Source organism: Budorcas taxicolor, chromosome 2 (assembly GCF_023091745.1).
Source record: "Budorcas taxicolor isolate Tak-1 chromosome 2, Takin1.1, whole genome shotgun sequence".
Classification (NCBI taxonomy): domain Eukaryota; kingdom Metazoa; phylum Chordata; class Mammalia; order Artiodactyla; family Bovidae; genus Budorcas; species Budorcas taxicolor.
Window position 1 is genome coordinate 170,328,310 of NC_068911.1, and position 22,057 is coordinate 170,350,366.

General features: G+C 52.4%; 2 protein-coding genes across 8 annotated transcripts in view; one reads left to right on the plus strand and one right to left on the minus strand.

Annotated features, from left to right (window-relative positions):
* Positions 1–6,995: 6,995 nt before the first annotated feature.
* Positions 6,996–7,463, plus strand: LOC128043724 (U1 small nuclear ribonucleoprotein C-like). The gene has a single exon (XM_052636123.1). It carries the CDS (start codon positions 6,996–6,998, stop codon positions 7,461–7,463), a length of 468 nt encoding a protein of 155 aa, XP_052492083.1.
* Positions 7,464–11,361: 3,898 nt separating this feature from the next.
* The window catches only part of WDTC1 (WD and tetratricopeptide repeats 1), a 62,834-nt gene continuing 52,138 nt past the window's right edge, over positions 11,362–22,057 (minus strand). For 2 of the 7 annotated variants that reach the window (XM_052657122.1, XM_052657129.1), the window contains exons 10-16: positions 21,688–21,763; positions 20,969–21,074; positions 20,130–20,303; positions 16,892–17,127; positions 15,340–15,520; positions 14,499–14,691; positions 11,362–13,276 (exon numbers count right to left, since the gene is read on the minus strand). In XM_052657122.1, coding sequence (XP_052513082.1) covers positions 13,079–13,276; positions 14,499–14,691; positions 15,340–15,520; positions 16,892–17,127; positions 20,130–20,303; positions 20,969–21,074; positions 21,688–21,763 — 1,164 coding nt within the window. In that variant the 3' untranslated portion in view covers positions 11,362–13,078. Of the gene's footprint in view, positions 13,277–14,498; positions 14,692–15,339; positions 15,521–16,891; positions 17,128–20,129; positions 20,304–20,968; positions 21,078–21,687; positions 21,764–22,057 lie in introns of all 7 variants that reach the window. The other 5 variants (XM_052657098.1, XM_052657114.1, XM_052657137.1 and 2 more) reach the window with 3 other exon arrangements.

Genomic DNA, 22,057 nt, shown 5'->3' on the forward strand with positions numbered 1-22,057 from the left:
GAATTCTTTGGGCTTTTTAAACAGATGCCTAGACAAAGGAAATGGAATCTGCTGGAGTGGGAAGGGGAAATGGGAGGACAAAGAAGGAAGGCAGCAGCTCAGAATTAAGCTGGTGAGAGGTATGGCTACATCCACTCAGAAAGGTGGGAGCTGTGCATTTTGGGGAAGATTTTTTTCTGTTGAATTACCCTCCTTCAGTGCTGGTCTATTTTTAGCACCTAATATTTTAATGCATTTGTGGGGCACACATCTACCTCTGTTATGGAACTCTAAGGTCCTTAATTTCCGCAGCTTGCACTGTTCCTAGGGCAGAGCAGATGCCCACTAGATAGTTCCTGATTTACCGAGTGACTAAATGGATGTTTTTATAAAGGCCTCACAGATATCACAGCTGAAAATGATTCTCACCCAGTCAAAATTCTTTTGAGTGTGTTTGTGCCTCTCCTGTGGCCCATGTGTGTGATCCGTGAAGGGCAACAGCCAGCACCTGGCACAGATATAGAAGAGGTGTACAGTATGTGTTTGTGGAATGAGGAAATTGCATCTTGATTCATTGATTATACCTGTCTCATCTCTTCTGGAGGAAGGTCTCCAAGGAAAATCTATACCTTAGACATGCCTCTTCTATCACTGTCAACCCGTAATTCTAGCAAAGGGCTGGTGGGTGCTCTTTAAACATTTATTGTGTATATGGATGAATAAACAACCAAAGTCAGCCTTTCTCAGAGTCTGCCACAAATCTGGTAGTACTAACACAAGCACCACATTTACTCTACGGCCTTCAGTGGCTTCCCATTGCACTTTAGATAAAACACAAATACACCGTGGCTTACAAGGCCCTGCATCATGCCCTTTTGCTTACTTGTTCACTGTTCTACAGCTTTTTTCAGTTCCGCTCATGGGCCATGCTGTTTCATACCCCACGGACTTGGCACATACTGTTCTCTTTCACCTGAAAGGCCCCTACTGCCTCCCAAACTGGCTAACTTCCATTCATCCTTCAAGTCACAGATTAAATGTCGCTTTCTCAGAGAGCTCTTCCCTGGCCTCCCAATCTAAATGAGAAAGCTCCTGGAATACCTTGTTCTTTTCCTTCACAGCATGTTTGTGGCTATGTCTTGTTGGACTCCCCCACTAGGCTGGAAACTCCTTGAAGGAAGACACTGTATTTATCTTTTTCGCTTTTGTAAAACCAATGCCTACTAGTGTCTAGTATAGAGCATTTCCTTAACCAGTATTTGCTAAATTGAATGAATGACAAATACTTATAAGCTTAGCATGACAGCTACAGTCAGTCTGAGGGCAGGAACCTAGCTTGTTAGCTGCTACCTGGCAGTGCCCCAAGAGTTTTAAGGGCCCCATGGATGTTGGTAGGCACAGTGCTCAGCAGGGTCTGACTAGAGAGCCCCAGCCCTTCCCCATGGCCTGCATCCTCCTATCCTTGGTCTAAGCAGCTTCAGAAGCAGGGGCATGAGAAGAGGCAGGTACCTGAAGGGGTCCATGTGCTGTGCTAAGTTGCTTCTGTCATGTCTGACTCTTTGCGACCCAATGGACCATAGCCTGCCAGGCTCCTCTGTCCATGCGATTCACCAGGCAAGAATACTGGAGTGGGTTGCCATGCCTGGGGTCAGGAAAATCCCCTGGAGGAAGGCATGGCAACCCACTCTAGTATTCCTGCCTGGAGAATCGCATGGACAGAGGAGCCTGGCAGGCTATGGTCCATAGAGTCGCAGAGAGTCAGCATTCTTGCCTGGAGAATTCCAGGTACCTGGAGGGAGAAGCCAGCTCCTTCTCTGACTCCTCTGGGGCCTCTGTCCCAGGCTTGTTCCCCATCACAGCCTGTCCACAGGGCCGCCTCCCACTTGTACACGTCACCTTGGTCCTCTTACCCAATGCGAAAGCCTCCTTGGCCCGTGTCCTTGCCTCCTCTGCTGCTGCCACCCCTATCACGCACAGACAGATGGGATATCTCCACCAAGGCCTAACACGCCCTTCCAGGCTCAGAGGATCACAGCAGTGTCCTGGAAGAAGCTCCTCTAACAGACAGCTCAGGAAAGGATTGATAGAGCTCATAGCTACCCCTCCCCCAACACACACCCCGACCTAAAATAGGAATGACCATCTGGACCCACTTATAGGACTGGCTGGGGGAGGGAAGGATGGCAGAGCTGGAAGCGTCAAGCTGGGAAAGATTCGAGGGTAAGATGCTGCTTGTTTGAAGGGTGAACTTAGGGCATGTCCTCTCTTGGTGTGGGTCAGGACACCCCCTCAATTGGCCCCAGGTAGAAGTCCCCAGAGCTCACATCCTTCCTTCCTTCCCCAGGCCATCTCACTCCTCATTCTGGCATTCAAGGCCCTCATGGTCTGGCCCCAACCCTTAACCTTCTTTTTCCACCCTCATCTCTCTGTCTCCCTTGGGACTTGCTTGGAGTTAACCTCACTGCGCTGTTTGCCCTTCAGAGAATGAGCCCTGCACTTCATACCTTGTGTTTTTGCTCGAACTGTTCCTTCAGCAGAGTGCCCTTCCCCTGCTCTCCTACACCACTTTCAAGGTTTCCAGCAAATCCTCCCTCTTTGCTCCCAGAGCACGGAGGCTGTTTCTGCCTATTGAATATTCATGTATACTTGCATTAGCATTAGCTGTTTACATGTCTGTCTACCCCAGGAGACTGTGAACTCCTTGAGAAGGGGACTGACTAGATCCATTGGACCTTGGAGTCAGAACGGCACCCGGCAGATAGGAAGTGCTTAGGGACTGTCCCCGGAGCTGTCTGTTGACCATAGATTGGTCTCCTTCAGGGCTCTGGCAGAAGAATCACCTCAATCAATAAGCCAGGGAAGCAGAGCTGAGCCTGGGGCAATCTCAGCACAGGTTGGCGGAGCTGCTGGGGGGGACGCTGTGTGTGTGTGTCCCCTCTCTTCTGCAGCCTTTCTGCTTCTGCTCCTTTGGATTCCAGCCATTAAGGCCTAAACTGTCTTTCTGGATAGCTCCAAACCTCTCCGTGGTGGGGAAGGGACCACCAGGGCAGATACAATGCAACAAACCATTTGAGAACACACCACCCTCTGACCGTTAAGACATCAGAGATTACAAAACGACTTCCTTCTCCATTCCATTTTATAGACGGGTAAACTTCCCTAAGAATATAGAAAGCACAGCCAGGCCCAGAATCTAAGTGTTCTGCTGCCAGGTGGGTGATAAAGCATGATGCTTGAACATGTGAACTCAGGTGTCAGCCAGCAAGCCCAGTACTGACCCTTAGCTCTGTCAGAGGTTGTCAGACCTTAGGAAAGTAACTGAACCTGTCAGGGCATCAATTTCCTCATCCCTAAAATGGGGGGAAAAAAAGTTGCAAAGTTCCTGTAAAGTTTATTGGATAAGCTATAGCTGATCAGCTATTGGCCCAATATGAACATTCAGCGTTAGCTATTATAGCAATTAAAACCACTCATCACCACTTAACCACTCAAAACGCACTCTGATGTGCATACTCTCCTGATTTGGTGCCTCCTTACAATGCAGTGAAGTAACCAGAGAGCAAGTATCATGGCATCCATTTTCCCAAAGAGAAAAATAAGCCCAGAAAGGTTCAGGAACTTTTCCAAGGTCTAAACATAAACTGGGCTTCCCAGGTGGTGCTAGTAGTAAAGAACTTGCCTGCCAATGCAGGTTAGATGTAACAGACAGGGGTTCGATCCCAGGGTGGGGAAGATCCCCTGGAGGAAGGCATGGCAACCCACTCCAGTATTCTTGCCTGGAGAATCCCATGGTCAGAGAAGCCTGGCAAGTTGCAGTCCACAGGGTCACACAGTCAGACACAACTGAAGCGACTTAGCATGCATAAACTAGATAGAGTTGGGGTTCTGAACCTCAACCCTGCTTTTTCTCTGCTGGTGACCCCTTTTAGGGCCATTAAAGGGAGAGGAGGATGAGACCTGAGATTCTGTAAATCATCATAAAATGGTGCAAACTGCGGCCTCACTGGACCAGGACCTGTTTGCGTTAGTCATTCAGTTGTGCCCGACTCTTTGCAACCCCATTGACTGTAGTCCACTGGGCTCCTCTGTCCATGGAATTTTCCAGGCAAGAATACTGGAGTAGGTTGGTTGCCATTCCCTTCTCCAGGGTATCTTTCCTGCCCAGGGATCGAACCCTGGTCTTCTGCATTGCAGGCAGATCCTTTCCTCTCTGAGCCACCAGGGAAACCCCAGGACCTGTTACATATACAGAAATGGGTCAGATGCAGGAAGCAGACCATGTCTCCATGAGTGCCTCATGCCTGCCATCATGTCCATCAGACACAGGGCCTGCCACTCAGTGGGGAACTCCATGGCGAAATCCAACATTCAGGGACTGTGCACGACCCCCTAATTTGCTACCCACGTCTTCCAGATAATGTGGGGAACGCAGGGGCTAACCCACTGGGTGCATTTTCATTAAGCCAGCACTGGGCAAAAAGGGGCTCAAAAAGTATCATGACATTAAATAAGAAAAATGATTCTTAAAGAAGTCGACCAGGAAGCAGAGATTAGTGACCCAGTCCTGGTTTTGCCTCTAATTAACTTGGGTTTTAGGCAGCCCATTCCGTCTTCCTGCCTCTCTTTGGAACTTGTCTATATTCGTAAATAGGACTCCATAGATGGTCTGGAAATAGGACTAGATTGGCGGTTTTCCACTCTGGCCCTACATTAGAATGAATCTGGGATGTTTTCAAATGGATGGCTGCTTGGACACCTCCCCACCTTCCCCACAGACCAATTAAAACAGAATCTCTGGGGTGGTTAAGTATCCCAGGGGGTTCTAAGGTATAACCAGGGCTGGGAACCGCTGAGCTAGATGACCTCTCATCACCTTTTCAGTTCTGCAACTACATTTGAGCATGCTCCTTAGCACAGAGACCCACCGCAGGACCCTGGGACCACATCTGCCCACCACAAACACAGGAGTTCCAATTCTGAAGCCTCTTTTGCTACACATTCACTGTGCAGGCTTATCTGACCGAGCCCCAGGTTCCCCATCAGCAGGGTTGAGTAACACATGCGGATGCACGTTAAAAATGGAGCACCATGGATCTTTTTACTGTCTCTAGTTTTGCCTTTTCCAGAATGTCATGTAGTTGGAATCATATGGTATGGCTTTCAGATTGGCTTCTTTCAAAAGCAATGATGCACTTAAGTTTCCTTCCTGGCTTTGGGGCTTGATTGCTCATTTCCATATATTGCATGCTGTACCTATTTTATCTATTCGCGTTTTGAAGGACTTCTTGGTTGCTTCCGGTTTTTGGCAATTATTAATGAAGCTGCTGTAAACATTTACATACATGTTTGTGCATGGACATAACAATTTCAACTAAGGAGAGCAGTTGCTGGATCTTAGAAAAACACTATTTAAACTTTGTAAGAAACTGCCAAACTCTTACCATTTTGCATTCTCACCAGCAGTGAATGAGTTCCTGTTGCTTCACATCCTTGTCAGCATTTGATGTTGTCATCCTAATCGGTGTGGCGTGGTATCTCATTGTTGGTTTAATGTGTAATTCCCTAGTGACACAGTGACATAGAAGAACTGTACAAAAAAGACCTTCATGACAGATAATCATGATGGTGTGATCACTCACCTAGAGCCAGACATCCTGGAATGTGAAGTCAAGTGGGCCTTAGGAAGCATCACTACGAACAAAGCTAGTGGAGGTGATGGAATTCCAGTTGAGCTATTTCAAATCCTAAAAGATGATGCTGTGAAAGTGCTGCACTCAATATGTCAGCAAAGTTGGAAAACTCAGCAGTGGCCACAGGACTAGAAAAGGTCAGTTTTCATTCCAATCCCAAAGAAAGGCAATGCCAAATAATGCTCAAACTACTGCACAATTGCACTCATCTCACACACTAGTAAAGTAATGCTCAAAATTCTCCAAGCCAGGCTTCAACAATATGTGAACTGTGAACTTCCAGATGTTCAAGCTGGTTTTAGAAAAGGCAGAGGAACCAGACATCAAATTGCCAACATCTGCTGGATCATGGAAAAAGCAAGAGAGTTCCAGAAAAACATCTATTTCTGCTTTATTGACTATGCCAAAGCCTTTGACTGTGTGGATCACAATAAACTGTAGTTTTAAAATTCTGAAAGAGAAGGGCATACCAGACCACCTGACCTGCCTCTTGAGAAATCTGTATGCAGGTCAGGAAGCAACAGTTAGAACTGGACATGGAATAGACTGGTCCCAAATAGGAAAAGGAGTACATCAAGGCTGTATATTGTCACCCTGCTTATTTAACTTACATGCAGGGCATATCATGAGAAACGGTGGGCTGGAAGAAGCACAAGCTGGAATCAAGATTGTTGGAAGAAATATCAATAACTTCAGATATGCAGATGATACCACCTTTATGGCAGAAAGTCAAGAAAAACTAAAGAGCCTCCTGATGAAAGTGAAAGAGGAGAGTGAAAAAGTTAGCTTAAAGCTCAACATTCAGAAAACGAAGATCATGGCATCTGGTCCTGTCACTTTATGGCAAATAGATGGGGAAACAATGGAAAGAGTGACTGACTTTATTTTTGGGGGCTCCAAAATTACTGCAGATGGTGACTGCAACCATGAAATTAAAAGATGCTTACTCCTTGGAAGAAAAGTTATGACCAACCTAGACAGCATATTAAAAAGCAGAGACAATACTTTGTCAACAAAGGTCCGTCTAGTCAGGGCTATAGTTTTTCCAGTGGTCATGTATGGATGCGAGAGTTGGACTATAAAGAACGCTGAGCACTGAAGAATTGATGCTTTTGAACTGTGGTGTTGGAGAAGACTCTTGAGAGTCCCTTGGACTGCAAGGAGATCCAACCAGTCCATCCTGAAGGAGATCGGTCCTGGGTGTTCACTGGAAGGATTGATGTTGAAGCTGAAACTCCAACACTTTGGCCACCTGATGCGAAGAGCTGACTCATTTGAAAAGACCCTGATGGGCGGAACGGAGTTGCCGATGGCCTGTGGAGCAACATGCCTCAATTTTATTGTGACTACTGTGACACACACCTCACCCATGATTCTCCATCTGTGAGAAAGACACACTGGAGTGGCAGGAAGCACAGAGAGACTGTGAGAGACTACTATCAGAAATGGATGGAAGAGCAGGCTCAGAGCCTGACTGACAAAACAACTGCTGCGTTTCAACAAGGAAAGATACCTCCTACACCCTTCTCTCCTCCTCCTCCTGCAGGGGCAATGATCCCACCTCCCCCCAGTCTCCCAGGTCCTCCTCGCCCTGGGATGACGCCTGCACCTCACATGGGGGGCCCTCCCATGATGCCGATGATGGGTACCCCTCCTCCTGGGATGATGCCAGTTGGATCTGCTCCTGGAATGAGGCTGCCTACGGGAGGCCACATGCCAATGATGCCTGGGCCCCCAATAATGAGACCTCGGGTCCATCCCATGATGGTGCCCACCCGGACAGGAATGACCTGACCAGACAGACAAGGAGATTGGGGTGCTTCTTTATATCAGTTTTATATTACTTGTACTTCACCAGATCATGGTGCTGTGACTCGGGGTGTTTTCTAACAGCATGACAAGGAAAACTTGTTCCCCCTTCCTAACAGAGAGAGTAGTTTTGGAGGGAAGTAGTGGGACAGAAAAAAACAATTTTCATTTGTATTGTGAAATGTGAAAATAAAATTGTCAACTCTTTTAGTTAAAAAAAAAAGAAAAGACCCTGATGCTGGGAAAGACTGAGGGCAGGAGAAGGGGACGACAGAGGATAAGATGGTTGGATGGCATCACTGATTCAATGGACATGAGTTTGGGTCGACTCTGGGAGTTGGCGATGGACAGGGAGGCCTGGCGAGCTGTGGTTCATGGGGTCGCAAAGAGTTGGACACGACTGAGCAACTAGATTGAACTGAACTGAAGTGACATAATGTTGGGCAGCTTTTGTGCGCTTACTAGTCACCTGTATATCCTCTTTGGTGAGGTGTCTGTTCAGATATTTTGCCCATTTTTAAATTGGGGTGCTTGTTTCAAATTGTTGAGTTGTAAAAATTCGTTTCTCGTAATTGTTGGCTTGTCTCTCTCATTCTCTTAACAGCGATTTCATAGAGCAGGAGTTTTGATGAAGTCCAGTTTATCAATTTTTTCTTTCATGGGTTCTGCTTTCAATGTTAATACATGTTGCCAAACTTAGATCTTCTCCTATGTGGTCTTCTGAGTTTTATTGATATATTTTACGTTTAGTTCTATGATCAATTTTGAGTTAATTTTTGTGAACAGTGTACTCAGTGTTTAGATCCTTTTTTGGAGGGGTTGGGTGGGGCATGTAGATGTCTGGGCTTCCCAGGTGGTTCTAGTGGTAAAGAACCACCCACCAAAACGCAGGCTACACAAGAGACATGAGTTTGATCCCTAGGTGGAGAAGATCCCCTGAGGAGGGCATGGCAACTCACTCCAGTGTTCTTGCCTAGAGAATCCCATGGACAGAGGAGCCTGGAGGGCTACAATCCATGGGGTTGCAGAGTCAGTCACAACTGAAGCGACTTAGCACACACCCACACATGGAGATATCCAGTTGTTCCAGCACCATTTGTTGCAAAGGTTGCTTTCCTTTCTCCACTGAGTTGATTCTGCTGTTTGGTCAGAGATCAGTTGACTGTATTTGGGTGGCTCTACTTTTGGGATCCCTAGATCATTCCACTGATTTGTCTTTTCCTTCACAGATGCCACACTGTCTTGGTTGTTGTAGCTTTATGATTAAGTCTTGAGGTTGGATAGTGTCAGTCCTCTAACTTTGTTCTTTCTCTGTTACCTGTGTTGGCTATTCTGGGTCTTTTGTCTCTCCATACAAACGTTAGAATAAGCCTGTGGATAGTCATGAAATAATCTGCTGGGATTTTGGTCGAGATTTCACTGCCCAAGTTGGGAAGAAATGACATCTTTATTAATAATAGAGGCTTTCTATCTATGAGCATGGAATATCTCTTCACATATTCTGATTTTCCTTGTTTTCACTCATCATAATTTTATAGTTTTCCTCAAAAATATCTTGTGTATATTTTGCTGGTACATAGTTAGTAGGTACTAAGTATATAAGTACTTAGTACTTATAGTACTTACTTTTTTTCTCTTTTTTTTGTGCTGGTAAGCACTGAATAGGTGGAGCGCAGGGGATTTTTATGGCAGTGCAACTATTTTTCACAGTGTGGATACAGGACATTATGTATATGTCAAAATCCATAAAACTGTACAATACAAAGAGTGAACCTCAATATAAGCTACGGACCTTAGTTGTTAATGATGTATCAACATTGGTTCATTAATCATAACAAATGTACACTGATGCAACATGTTAATAAGAGGGGAAATGGAGCCAGGGAGAGAGGGGGTATATGGGACTTTGTATTATCTTTTTAATTTTCTGTAAGCTTTAAACTGCTCTAAAAAAACTCTATTTTAAAAAAAATGTACCAATTCCAAATGAAACGGAGCTGCTGGTGAAGTCTTCCAATGGCTAATCCCTGCTCGCAGGACCAAGCCTACAATCCCTCATCAAGCACAGGGAGTCCTCCACAGTCTGGCTGCCCCTGAAGTCCATGGGTGACTCCATCCTCTACCATGCAGCTGAACTGAATCACTCAGGCTCCATGAGGGCACTTGGGACTCTGCCCTAGTCCCTCGATCTGGTATATCACCCCTTCCTTGCATAGTCTGGAAACGTGCTAAAGCAGCGTCAGTTTGGGAATACAGAGGAATGATAAGCACCTGCTTCATGACATCACCTATTGTGCTTCTGACAGAATCTCCTCCCTGTCTCCTGTACTAAACTGAGTATACCCTGCTGGCCTCAGCCTGGTTCTTTCCAAATGTACAAACAGAATAACCACAAAATCTCACTAGTGAAACTATTGTTCCTACAGTACTGACCCACAGTTCCCAAACTGTGCATCAGGGTACCTTAGGGTGCCACAGTCAAGTCACAGGAGCACAGAAGGATATTTTAAATTTAGAGTTACTTAATATCTGTTGGCTACCGAGAGAATTGCAAGCTCACGGTGGTTCAGTTTTATCCTTAGACTCACTACATTCCTTTGATTATGTCATCTTTGAGATGAGTTTTTAGAGGTTGCTGAGATACAAAGTAAATGAAAGTCACTGTGGAACATGAAATGAGGGTGGTAGTGTCCAATCTGATTAGAAAGTCTGACAAGTTTTACAGCACCCAACAAGCACACAGATTCCAATAGTTACTGTAGTTATTAAGAATGAAATACAGATAGTTTCTTCTGATATGTATTTTTTTTTCCAATTTTTTTCTTTTGTGTATTCTTTAATGACTAACTTGGTAGAACAAATTTTTTTTTTTAAGATTATTATTTGTTTTTGGTTGTCCTGGGTCATCACTGCTGCATGGGCCTTTTCCAGTTGCAGTGACTGGGGCTGCTGTTTCGCTGCAGTGCACGGGTTCCTCATTTCAGTGGCTTCTCTTGTGGGGCACAGGCTTTAGGCACACAGGCTTCAGCAGTTGAGGCTGGTTGGGCTCAGTAGTTGTACACGGGCTTAGCTGCTCTGTGGCATGTGGCATCTTCCCAGACCAGGGATCCATGTGGGATCTTCCCAGAAAAGGGATCCATGTGGGATCTTCCCAGACCAGGGATTGAACCCATGTCCCCTGCATTGGCAGGCGGATTCTTAACCACTGGACCACCACGGAAGCCCAGGACATAAATTCTTAAGTGATCTTGGCTTAATTAACATGTTGAAATGTTAGGTATTTCTTTTGGCTTAGGGGGTCCAGGTAAAAACTACTGAGGCACTGATGGTTCAGTGAGCTGAGACAGTCTGGGAACCTCTGGTCTAAGAAACCCTCTAATCTAGGGCCCATCAAAAAACAACAGATTTTGAAATCAATTTAGTGGGTTATAGACAGCACTTTTTTCCTCTCCTTCATAAAATAGAATGGTAACTAGAACACACTGCATGTAGCAAGGCTTAATGTTATTGTGTAAAACTTATGTTCATTATATACATACAAATTAGCATGGGTATCTTGGGTCACAATGTCTAAGATGTATATTTGTTTGGGTTGTGATTTTAAAAGTCTGAAAACCCACGAAGACTTCACCCTCCTTACTTTACAGATAAGAAGACAGTCCAGATAATGAAAGCTGATTATTGCAAATCACGGCCACCAGGGCCAGGCTCTGCACTTAGTCCTGCAGGGCTGGTGGCCACGTCCACAGGGACGTTCCAAGGCAGGCCTCATTCCACCCAGCAGAGGTGTGGTTACTCAAGAGTCACGGAGCTACGGAGATGAAATCTTCTCCCTTTCCCCCAGACCCATGGGCAACCCACAAATGCCACCAGCCACACCTAGAACAAAATGGTTTTAATCAGTTGCGTCACCCTCACTCTCCTGGGAGCGGAGCAACAAAAAGGCTCGGCTCCTGCCCCCAGAGGACAGTAAGGCTTCTGTGTCTCTCCACACGGCAGGGCCCAGGCTGGGCAGGCAGGAGGCAGGGAGGGAGGAAATGGCGGGTGGCTGGAACACAGGAAAGCAAAGGGGCCCCTGCTAGTCCTTGGGCCCCAGGCCCAGCCTCAGCGCTCCGGCTCTCCCCTCCCGGCTGGAGAAAGGTCGTGGAGAAGAGACAGGGGAGCGAGTCCCAGCAGCAGGAGAAGCAGCAGCAGCTGTTTCCTTCACCAATAAATATACTTCATTACCAAGCTAGGAGAGAGGGGTAGGGGGGTGATGGGTGGGGGGGGAGAGGAAGGGGGAGAGGCTGCCACCTGTGTCGCTGGGATTAAAGCAATGACGAGATGGTGCCAGACCCCCCACCACTATCCTCACCACCCCACCCCCACCCCCATCTTCTTAAAACTGTGAAAAAGCTTTTAACATGGCCCTGCTGTCTCCAGGGCTTCTCTGAAGCCTGACTGAGAGGAGGCACCTGGCAGAGACAGGGCGGAGGGAAGGAGCAGGGTGGAGGGAGGCTGCAGCTGGAGCCTGGAGCCCAGGGAGCGCCGAGGGGAGCTGAGAGCCAGGGAGGCCAAGAGCGAGGCCTGGGGGGAGTGGTGGGGTGCTGGGGGGACCGCTGCATCCAGTGTAGAGCTCTGGGCTGCTGAGGAGGGGGCCGAGTTAGGGACTTTCCATCCCAGGGCTCAGGAGACCCACCCCTCCCCCCAGAGCAGCAGGGGACAGAGAAAAGCCATCACTTCTTTGGTCTTTGTGGCGGCTCAGCGTGTGGGGGTGGGAGGGAGTGCCATCTCAGCAAGAGGAGGCCTGGCTGGGAGCTCTGGCAGAAAGGTCACAGTGAGGCCGAAGAGCGCCCAAGGGAGGAGAGGGCCCCCCCAGAGTGCAGAAGGGCTGGCACGGGTAGGCGGGGAATGGTGTGGTGCCCCTGCCCACTGCCAGGGCCTGTGGGAGAGGCTGAGCCCCCAGAGGGCCGGTGAGGGCGGGCGGGCGCAGCAAGGACCCAGCACCCATGCATGGGGGGTCCAACGGGGGCTTCGAGGGGGGATAGGGAAAGGATGCTGGGCTGCCAGGAGGCAGTGGCCTGACTGTGCCCATTCCAGGGCTCCCTCCTCACTTGTTTCCACCCTGACACAGGGGCTCTGCAGGGATGGGGGGGCACCCTGTCCTTTTCTAGAACATTCCCTGAAGACCAGGAGGGAGCCAGCCTCGCCGTCAGGAGCAAGAATGCTAAACAGGCCAAGGCCAGCCTGTCCAATTCCACCCCACTCCTGCTGCCAGCCAAAGGGTGGGGCAGTCCCCGGAGACAGCAGCAGCCCTGGCCTCCCGACCTGAGGCAGGGATGTGGGGTGGGGGGGAGGTGGGGTCAGGGGAGATGGACGGGCTTCCCCTCCTGCTCATCTGCTCAGGGCTGGGGCCAGTCAAGGGGCAACTGCCCAAAAGTCCAAAAGCCAGCAAGTTGTAGCAATTCCCACCCGCAATGCCAAACTAACAAATGTAACAGGGAAAAATGAAAAAAAAAATGGGGGGACGGGGAAGACAAACCAAAACAGAACCCCCTGACCTCCTGCCCGGGGCGGAGGATGCAGCCGATGGCGGGGGCTGGGCCCGGGGCTGGGAGGGCCTAGCTGGGCCGGCACTGCACCTGGCCCTCCGAGCTGTCCTCGTCGTCAGAGGCCCCGGCGCCCCCACTGCTCAGGCCCGTGATCCGGTAGCCCATGTTGAGCAGCATCACCTCCAACGGGTCCGCGTTCATGCGCCGCTGGTTGGCCTGGGAGGCGCCCTCCATGTCCTCCACAACTCGGCCAGTGAGGTCTTCACTCTGCAGGAGGGGGGCCGGGGGAGGCATGCTTACTGCGGGGATCACAGACTGAGCTGTGCGTCTGGAGGGGCATGTACATACCAGGGGGCGTGTGTGGGTGTACCCATGGGTGCCCAGGTGCAAGGGAAACGCGTCTGAGATGTATGTGGACGGATGGACAGACAGCCACCAGGATGCACGTGAGGGGGATGACGCACTACACTGGGGATGGGGGCACATGGTCACACACAGTGGGATCTATTCCGGAGGGTACACACAGCAGAGCGTCTTCTGGTGGGCCCCACACTGCCAAGTGCTGAGGACACAGCATGTGGGGGGCGGGGCGGGGCATGGACACGGATGAGGGCAGCCTCGCCCCAGGATGTGCGGGGCACAGATGCCATACCCTGGTGGGGTGCAGACACAGCTCCCCCACCCCGTTCTTTTGCCGCCACTCATCCCTCAAGGAAAGGTCTTAAAATGCATAGGAAATTGCCTCTGGAGTTAGATCCACCTCTTGACTTCTGTTTTACCAGCTGGGAAGTGGGAGGAGGTGGGCAGAGAGCAGGGGAGGCCTCAGGCCAGCCCACCTGACTGCCCACCCCATCCCTGTGTCCCTGTGGACCAGACGCATCACAGGCATCACTTCTTTAATCCTCAAAGCAACCTTCTGAGGTGGTGCTGTCATGCCCATTCCAATATACAGATGATAAAAACCTGGGTTGTGTCCCTCAGGTCTAAGTAAAGGGACCAGGATTCAAACTAAGGGCCATCAGACTACAAAGCCTACGTGCTGCCCGGATGCCTGAGGCACTGGCCTCTGCAGGGCTTCTGGGGGACATGACGCAGAGGGACACGAGGGGCAGGGCACCAAGGGAGGTGCTGACCTGGGAGCTGGTGTTGGGCTGAGGCGGGTGCCCTGGTGGGTGCCCTCCCTGCCCTCCCGCACCCGGCCCCAGTTACTGGGCCACTGCCTCCCGGGTGTGAGGCTCACCTTCACACCTGGCTCACGGATATGCCCCTGGACTTGCCCGCTTCATCTGGAGCTTTCAGAACTCGCTGGCTCCTGCCCTGACGCAGCTTGGACCCCTGGGGAGAGAGCTCCTCCCCTGGCAGCCCCTTGCCTCCGTGAGGCTGTGACTCCTTTCCCATCCCGCCCCACACAGGCTCAGCTGGAGGCCTTGCAGAGCGTCCCGCCTTCTTTCCTCCCGCCTGGCTTCTGCCACCTTGCCCGCCCCCTCACCTCTGGCCGGGGGTTCCAGAGCCGCACAACAGGGTCGATGCCACTGGTGGCCAGGAAGCAGTAGCTGGGGTGTGGCTGCAGGCAGTTGACGATGGATTCGTCGCCCTGCAGCACGCGGACCAGGTTGGTGGTCTCCTTTTCCCAGACGAAGAAGGAGCCATCATCAGAGCCGCTGACGATATACTGAGCGTTGCTGGCGGGGGAGTGGGGGGGCAAAGAGCAGGGAGGTCAGGTTGGGGGATGGCCCACAGGCTGCATGGCTGAGGGAAAGGGGGTGGCAGGGAAGCCTGGAGCCACTCAGCCCCCCGAACTCTGGGGTCTTCACCCGACTTGGAACTCCCACGCACACGAGCATCCTCTCCACACTGGAGAGTTGTGTCACTGTCCAACTGTTCTCCTAACCTTGGGGTCACAGACGGCCGAGGTCCCTCTGACTTACTCTCCCTCAAAGTGCATCGTAAGCCCCCTGGGTGCCAGGATCGGATCCTGCCTCTCGGGGGTCTCTGGGAATGCTCCTGCCTCAGCTTTTCCTCAGTAGTCCTAGCCCCTCTGGATCCAGACCCCCAGACCCTACAGCACACCTGCCCCCAACACACTGCTGATATTTAGAAGGGATCTTGCTGGAGATGCTTGATTCATATTCATGGATCTCACCTACCCAAAACGGTATGTCATCTACAGAGGAGGGCTGGGGGGGATGGTGGCTCACAGAGGTGAAGCCATCTGCCCAAGGGCACAGAGCTGGGATTTGAGACTTCTGAAAGCCTAGGTCCCCACGCCACCCTCAACCTTCTGCCGCCAACTGGGCTGGGCCCTCCTCCTCCTCCTCAGGGCCTCGGACCTGCCAAAGAAATTGGCCTCCTTGATATCCGTGGTGGTGTTGCAGTGGCCACAGTAGCGGAACTGGTAGTCGTAGCTTCGCTCCCGCAGCACCATCTCGTCCTCGGAGATGGAGTCCTTACGGCTCATGCTTCGGAGGCGGACGGGGCCGCCGCCGCCACCGCCGGCTCCCTTCTTCTCCTCTGGGGCAGAGAACAGGGACCGTGAGAGTCCTGCCCGTCTCCCCCCACCTCCCCGTTTCCTCCCCACCCTTCACCCCGTTCTCCGTCCAAGTAGTAAGCCATGAAGGGCTGTCCCTCTCCCACTACCCTGGAAAACTGGGAACAACTGTGGAAAAGAGGCATCTGTGCATCCTGCCCTTGAGGGTGTTCAAGAGGAGATCGCTGATGCCCGGACGGCCTTGGCTTAGGTCCCTGAATAATGTCTGGAAGCCCCGAGGATGCCCGGCCCTAAGGTCTGTTGCTGTGCAGGTGAGCGGCAGGGAGGGGAGGGCAAAGCGCTGCCAAGAGAGCCTTGAGCGGGTGATTTTTCTAGCCCTCCCGCCCCGGAAGACAAGTCAGCCTGGGTCCCGGTGGTCGCATACGCGCCTCAGTAAAGTCACACCAGCTCTCTCAGTGCCTTGTCCCTGCCTGCCTCAAGGCCTTGGCACGCGCTGGCTCCTCTGCCAGACACTTCACCTCTGGCGACACTCTGCCTAGTCACCTCTTCCTCAGCTTCAAGATCTCTGCCTGATCATCTCCCTCAAAAACCCCAGGCTGCCTTCAACCCCTCCCCTGCACTCACACCCTATCAGGCCCCCGGGGCCTTCTTTGCTTCTTCATCGCTAGGGTCCTTCCCAGGCTATAAATTCTTGAATCCAGAAATTCTATCTGACTTGTTCCCAGATGTATTCCCAGGACATAGCACAGTGCCTGGCTCTATCCAGACAGATGGATCAATCCATGGTCCAATACGCTGCAGAGCAGAAGAGGAAGCTGCATGTCTGCCCCAGTGAGCTCCCCTCTCACGTCTACAGACTGCACAGTCAGCTGGCTCACTCTCCAGCGCTACCCAGAGGAGCAGGGCAGGCCCTTCAACATGCTGTACAAATAAGCCAGCAGGTTCCGAGAGGCTGTGCTCTGCCCAGTCTCATGGTTCCACATGGCAGAGCTGAGACTGGAACCGAGGCTCCATCCCTGTGCCTGGGGCCTTACCACTGCCCTGTGGGCTGTCTCTCCTGCACCCATGCAATCTGGAGCAAGTGCACTCTAGCCAACTAGTTGGAGCTCGGACCCCAACGGAACGGCCAAGGCTCTGTCTATGACAGGAGAGGATGACCTAGCTCAGCCGACTCCTATCCTGAGCCCCGGGGGAACCACACCAGGTGCCTTAAACACGCTATTGCTAATCCTTGTCTCGAAGAGACCAAGTGACTGTCTCAGGGTCACGTGGTTCTCAATCAGTGTGAGCCCAGGCCTCTCCAGTCTCAGGACTTACGTCCTCTCCAGAATGTCACACAGCATCTCCAACAGACAGAGTGACAGCAACCCCTCCTCAGTGCGCACTCTACTCACCACCGTCATTTTTGGAGAAGAGGGCGGCCGTGATGTCACGTCCCAATGCGTCACAGGCGCTGCTATGGGCCTGCTCCGGGAACTTCCCTTTGAAATCATCCAGGCACTCTAGGGCCTCAGCCACGTACTTGAGCTCAAAGAGGCATCGGGCCAGGCGGAAGTGCGCCTTCAGGTGGCATGGATTTAGGGAGATGGCCTTGAGGCAGTCCCTCAGGGCATCGTAGTGGTCACCATCCCTGGGAAGGCAGGGGAGTGTGCTTTGGAGGTGGGGCCCCGTGGCAGGTAGGGAGTCCCCATTCAGTCTTGTCGCTTCCTGTGGCCACCCCAGCCCACCTTTGAGCGATCTCAGGGCAAGGGTATTTGGGGATGAACAGAATCCTGGTTCAGCCCAGGACTTGCTCTCTAGGAGGCAGAGTATGTTTAGGAGGAAAGCCAGGAACCCTGGCGTCTTGGCAGGTAGAGGGTGGGCATAAGGCAAAAACCAGTGTCGGGTTGCCCTCTGCTGGACACAGAGTGCAACTGTGCACCCGCTCACCCCAGGCACCCGCAGCCCTGCAGCAGAAGGCCTGGCATCTTGCCCGCCTCAGGCTCCCAGGCCCTCCTTCTCCTTTCCTCCACCCACCTCCTCAGATCCCCCCGGCTGGCCTTCAAAGCCAGGTCTGAGGCAGGGGGCCCTCAAGGACAGTTCTGTGGTCCGGGGAAGCCAGAAGTGTCAGGCTGGGGATTCAGGCTGCTGACCAGCAGGCAGCAAGTCCTCAGCCAGGCCCCCTCTGTCCTGGCTGACTGATCCACAGCAGCTGTGGCCTCTACCTCCCGGGGCTGGAGGATGGGGCCTGACAGTCTGGCAGAGTCACTTCTCTGGAAGTGGATGGCGGGAGTGGGGGCGGGCATAGGCCACAGGAGCTGCAAATCGTCCACACTAACTTCTCCAAACTCCCGAAGCATGGATGTGGGGAAGTGGGAATAGTTTTGCGGGGTGGGGAGGGTCAGAGAAGAAGCCCCTCCTCCTCCCACCCTGTGCAGGAGTATAGAATACACATCTGCCCAGGTCCACAGACAGCCCCACCTCTCAACTGGAGAGCCAGGTGTCCTCACGGGATCCACTTCTCCGTTTTTCCCCTCTGCTGGGGTGAGGCGGGCCTAGGACCCACTTGCGTTAAGAAGCACGCCGCCGACCGCCCCCCCCATGGCCTCCCCACCAAGGCGCAGCTCACAACCCCTGTGCGCGGGGGCCAGGGCAGGTCTGACGCTGGAGCTGTGCTCCTGACCCTCCCTCCTACAGCACCCAGAGGGAGCATCGGTGCTCAGAGCAGGGACAAGAGGCTTGGCAGTGCGGAGGCGGGCGGGAGACAGAGTGTCCCGACGGCGCAGCTGCGTCAGAACGAGTGGCTGTGACGGAGGAGCAGGCGCGCTTCGGAAACCCAATTACCGCCTGCAAGGTGCCCCTCAGAACTCCCGGGGAGAGCCAGACCAGAAAGCAGCCAGGAGCCAGAGGGCGACAGCTCCCACCGCATCCAGGAGCAGATGGCCGCCCTGGGGAGACTGGCCTGGGACAGAACGTGACATTCTAAGGGTCACTGGCAGGCACGTGGGGATGGGGAGAGAGCAAGCTGGCCCCAGGGCGCACCCATCCGGACTTGCTGCCAGCTCAATCTCCCTGAAAAGACAGCCCTCAACACCTCCCTCTGCTGCTTAAAACTCTTCAGTAGCTGCCCATCATCCACTGAATCGAGGCCAAAACGCCACCGCTCTGCATTCCAAGTCCTTCCCAGGCTGGCCCCAGGCTACCTCACAGACTCATCTCCTGCCAGTCCCTTCCCGAACCCTCTGCTCCAGCCAAATGGATTTGTTGTTCTGCAAACAAGCTCTTCAGTCAGTCCCCCACCCCCACGCCTTTGTTCACACCGTTTCATCTCCCTGGGAATGTCCTTCTCCCACAGTCCCCTCCCCCCTTTCCTCTCCTGTCTAAGCCTGCCCACACTGAAAGCAGACACCACGTCTTCCCGGTGCTCCCTGATCCCCAGTACAGTGACCCGACTTTTCCTCTGCCCATGGCACTTCACCTGACCCTTCAAAGACTCACTGCTTCCTGCCTCTTCGGTGATGGACCATGCCCACCTCTTTATCCCCTGTCCAGAGGCTGTGCGCTCTGGAGCACAGGAACTCGGAGGGACAGAACTTTGTGTCTCTAGTTCTCAGTGCATAGTAGGGATTCAGAGAAGATGTTAAGGGTACTGTGGACTGGGAAATCATCAGTCCTTCTCAGCAAAAATGCAGGAGAGTGTGCTCAGCCTACAGCCTGCATGAAGACCACTGCATTCTACCCACCTGCTGGAAAAGAGGGGCAAAACACCCCAGGAGGGCCCCCAACTGTCATCTCCTGGGGCTGCCTGCCATCTGAGCCCGTGGCCAACTCCTGATGTCTGAGCTAAGGCCTGTGGGGGCAGCATCTTCCCAAACCCCCATCCACCAGCCTGCTGACTTGGGTGGGTTTCTTAAGCTTCCCTCTCTGGCCTGCCGAGTTGCAGCCAGACGATGGCACACCAGCTGGCCTGTCTGTCTGGGCAGAGCCGACGGATGCCAGACGGAGCAGAAATGGCTGTGGGCCCAGCTTTATCCATCTCCCATCCTGGCCCTGGCTGGGGGATGGGGTCTGCCTGCCTGCTTGCCTGCTGGTGCTGTAGGCGGAAGGGCTGGGGGCCCTGGTGGTCTTCAAAGATAAAGGGTTCTTCAGGATATGGACCTGTTCCCTTACCACTGGCCATTACCACACAGCAAGATCCACAGCCAGCTTCAGATGTCTAGGATCCTGCTTGTGCTTGGTCCAAAGGGTCCAAGAGCATAGGACAGCAAATCCCAAGGTCAAGGCGCTGCACAATCACTTCAAACAGATAGCAACTGAATTCACCAGGGCCTCATTTCCATCTAGCAAGATTCTACTGCCCCTTTAAAAGTCCGATTCAAGGCCCAATTCTCCAAGGACTGGAATTAACCACTCTCCCAATTCCTACTTCCAGCAACCACAGCACTAACATGCTGAAGCTACTTGTAAACATGTTCCACTTAACTGTGAGCTCTCCTGGTGTTTGAAGCTTCCTGACTAACAGGTCAGGCACCTGCCCACCACCAACCAGGAATGGGTGAGAGGCCTGGGCCTAACATGCCCTGAGGGGCAGCAGGATGCCACTGCTACTGTCCCTGGATGCCTCAGCAACTTGGTTCCATCAGGCCCACTCACCACTTGCGCTTCATGTAGGCAGCAGCTCGGTTCCCATAGAGCATGGCGTTGTGAGGGGCCCTCTGCACGGCCTTGCTGTAAAGCTGAATGGCCTGGGTCCACTGCTGGCAAGCAAAAGCCTCATTGGCTTGCTGTTTCACCCGCTCCAGGTATGGGGGCAGCTCTACCTGGGGGCTACGGGGGAAGCAGAGTGTCAGGCCAACCAAGGAAGGTCAGAGCAGCCCCTCAGGATGTCTGTGGCCCTGCCTGGAGGCCTCCCAGGTTTTCTTGGTCCCTGAGATCTGCACTGTCATATGAAAGAGGATGCTACTCCCACCCTTGGCTTGGGTAACTGTGGCAGGTCAATAGCCACAATTCCAGATGCTTTGTGCCAGTGAAAAAAAACAGACAGGCAGAAATGAAGTTGTCCTAGACAGGTTTAAAGGAATTCTTCATCAAACTGGGCATGAAAGTAGCTGACACCTCCAGCCTCCATGCTGAGCTGAACTTTGTCACCATCCAAGTCCCGCCCATGGATCTCTCTATAGAGAGGTTTCTCTCAAGGGCTAGAGGACCTGGGCACCTCTATATCAAAAGCTGAGCTCAGGGCCTGGCAGTGCAAGAGGCTTGAAGATGCTATGAATGGAGAAAACACAACGGGGGAGGCTTGGCTGTGCGGGACCCTTTAGGAGGGAGCCCAGGGCTAAGAGGAGCTAGCCCCTGGGTCCTGACCCCAGCTACTGGCACCAAGAGACCAGAGCTTCAGCTGGAGCACGACTGGAGTCCCATCAGGCAGAGGTGGCATGGGGACCACTGCCACATTCCAGAAGCCTCTGTGCCCCAAGTCAGGCTGGCCTTACCTGACATGCCCCCTAGTCTCTGGCAGCCGGAAGCCATTGCTGTGAAGGTGCAGGCCGTTGGACACGCCGTTGGACACACCGTTGGTGGACATCTTGCCATTCTGAACTTCTGGCGGTGGGTGGTTAGAAAGGAACAGCAACAACTTAGGAGGCAGTCCTCACTTCTCCTCAGCAGCCCTCCAGCTTCCATCCGGGGATCTGACGGCTCCACGGCAGGGCTGTCCCTCCCAGGGTAGATCTCCCAGAAACCAAGTTCTGACAGGCAGACCGGCAAGCACATAAAGCAAGCCTGTGCGCCCTCTGCTGGCTGGAGAGGGACATAACTTCAACTTGGCATTATCTGGCTGTAGGGATGCCTAAAAGTTGGGGGGTGCGGAGGTGCCTAAATCAACTGCAGGCCCCAGGAAGAATCACTGAGGAGACTGGTCTAGGACGGCAGGGGAGGGCACAACTACGTCAGGTCCTCAAGAGCCAAGCCATGGGAAGAACCTGCTTTTTCTGAGGGAAGTGAAAAGGGCTGTGAGGCAAACCCATTTTTACAGAGCTCTCTGACCTGCGATTCCCTTCCTTCTTACTGTACGGTGTTATTTCAGAGAAACTGCTCCTTTCAGAGGATCACATCCACAGTGCAAGGTAAGGGGCAGGCTGCCCGACAGAGGCAGCGCACACTCACGTTCCCAGCAGAGATGCCCCGAAGGAGCCGGGCAGGGAGAACTTACCCCCTGAGGAGTGGCATTTTCTAGGCAAGAGGAAGGTGTACGGCCGCTGCTTGTAAGTCAGGTCAAACAAATAGACCTAGAGTGCAGGGGTCAAGAGAAGATGGACATTGTGAGGCAAGAACGTGGCCGGGCCAGGAGTGAGGCCTGGGCGGCTCTCGGGAACACAGCTGAGTGTTCAGCAGGGAACCACCGAGTGACACAGGACGGGGTGCTTCCTGGAGCAAGCCTCAGGTGGGAAAATCCTCCTAGTGCCTGGCCCTGGGGGTGGACAGCTTCAAATACTGTCATTCCTTAGAATCACATGTGTATTAGGTCAACAAGGGCCTCAGGGGTCTCATGTTATAAATGAAACTGAAAACTGAAACCCCAG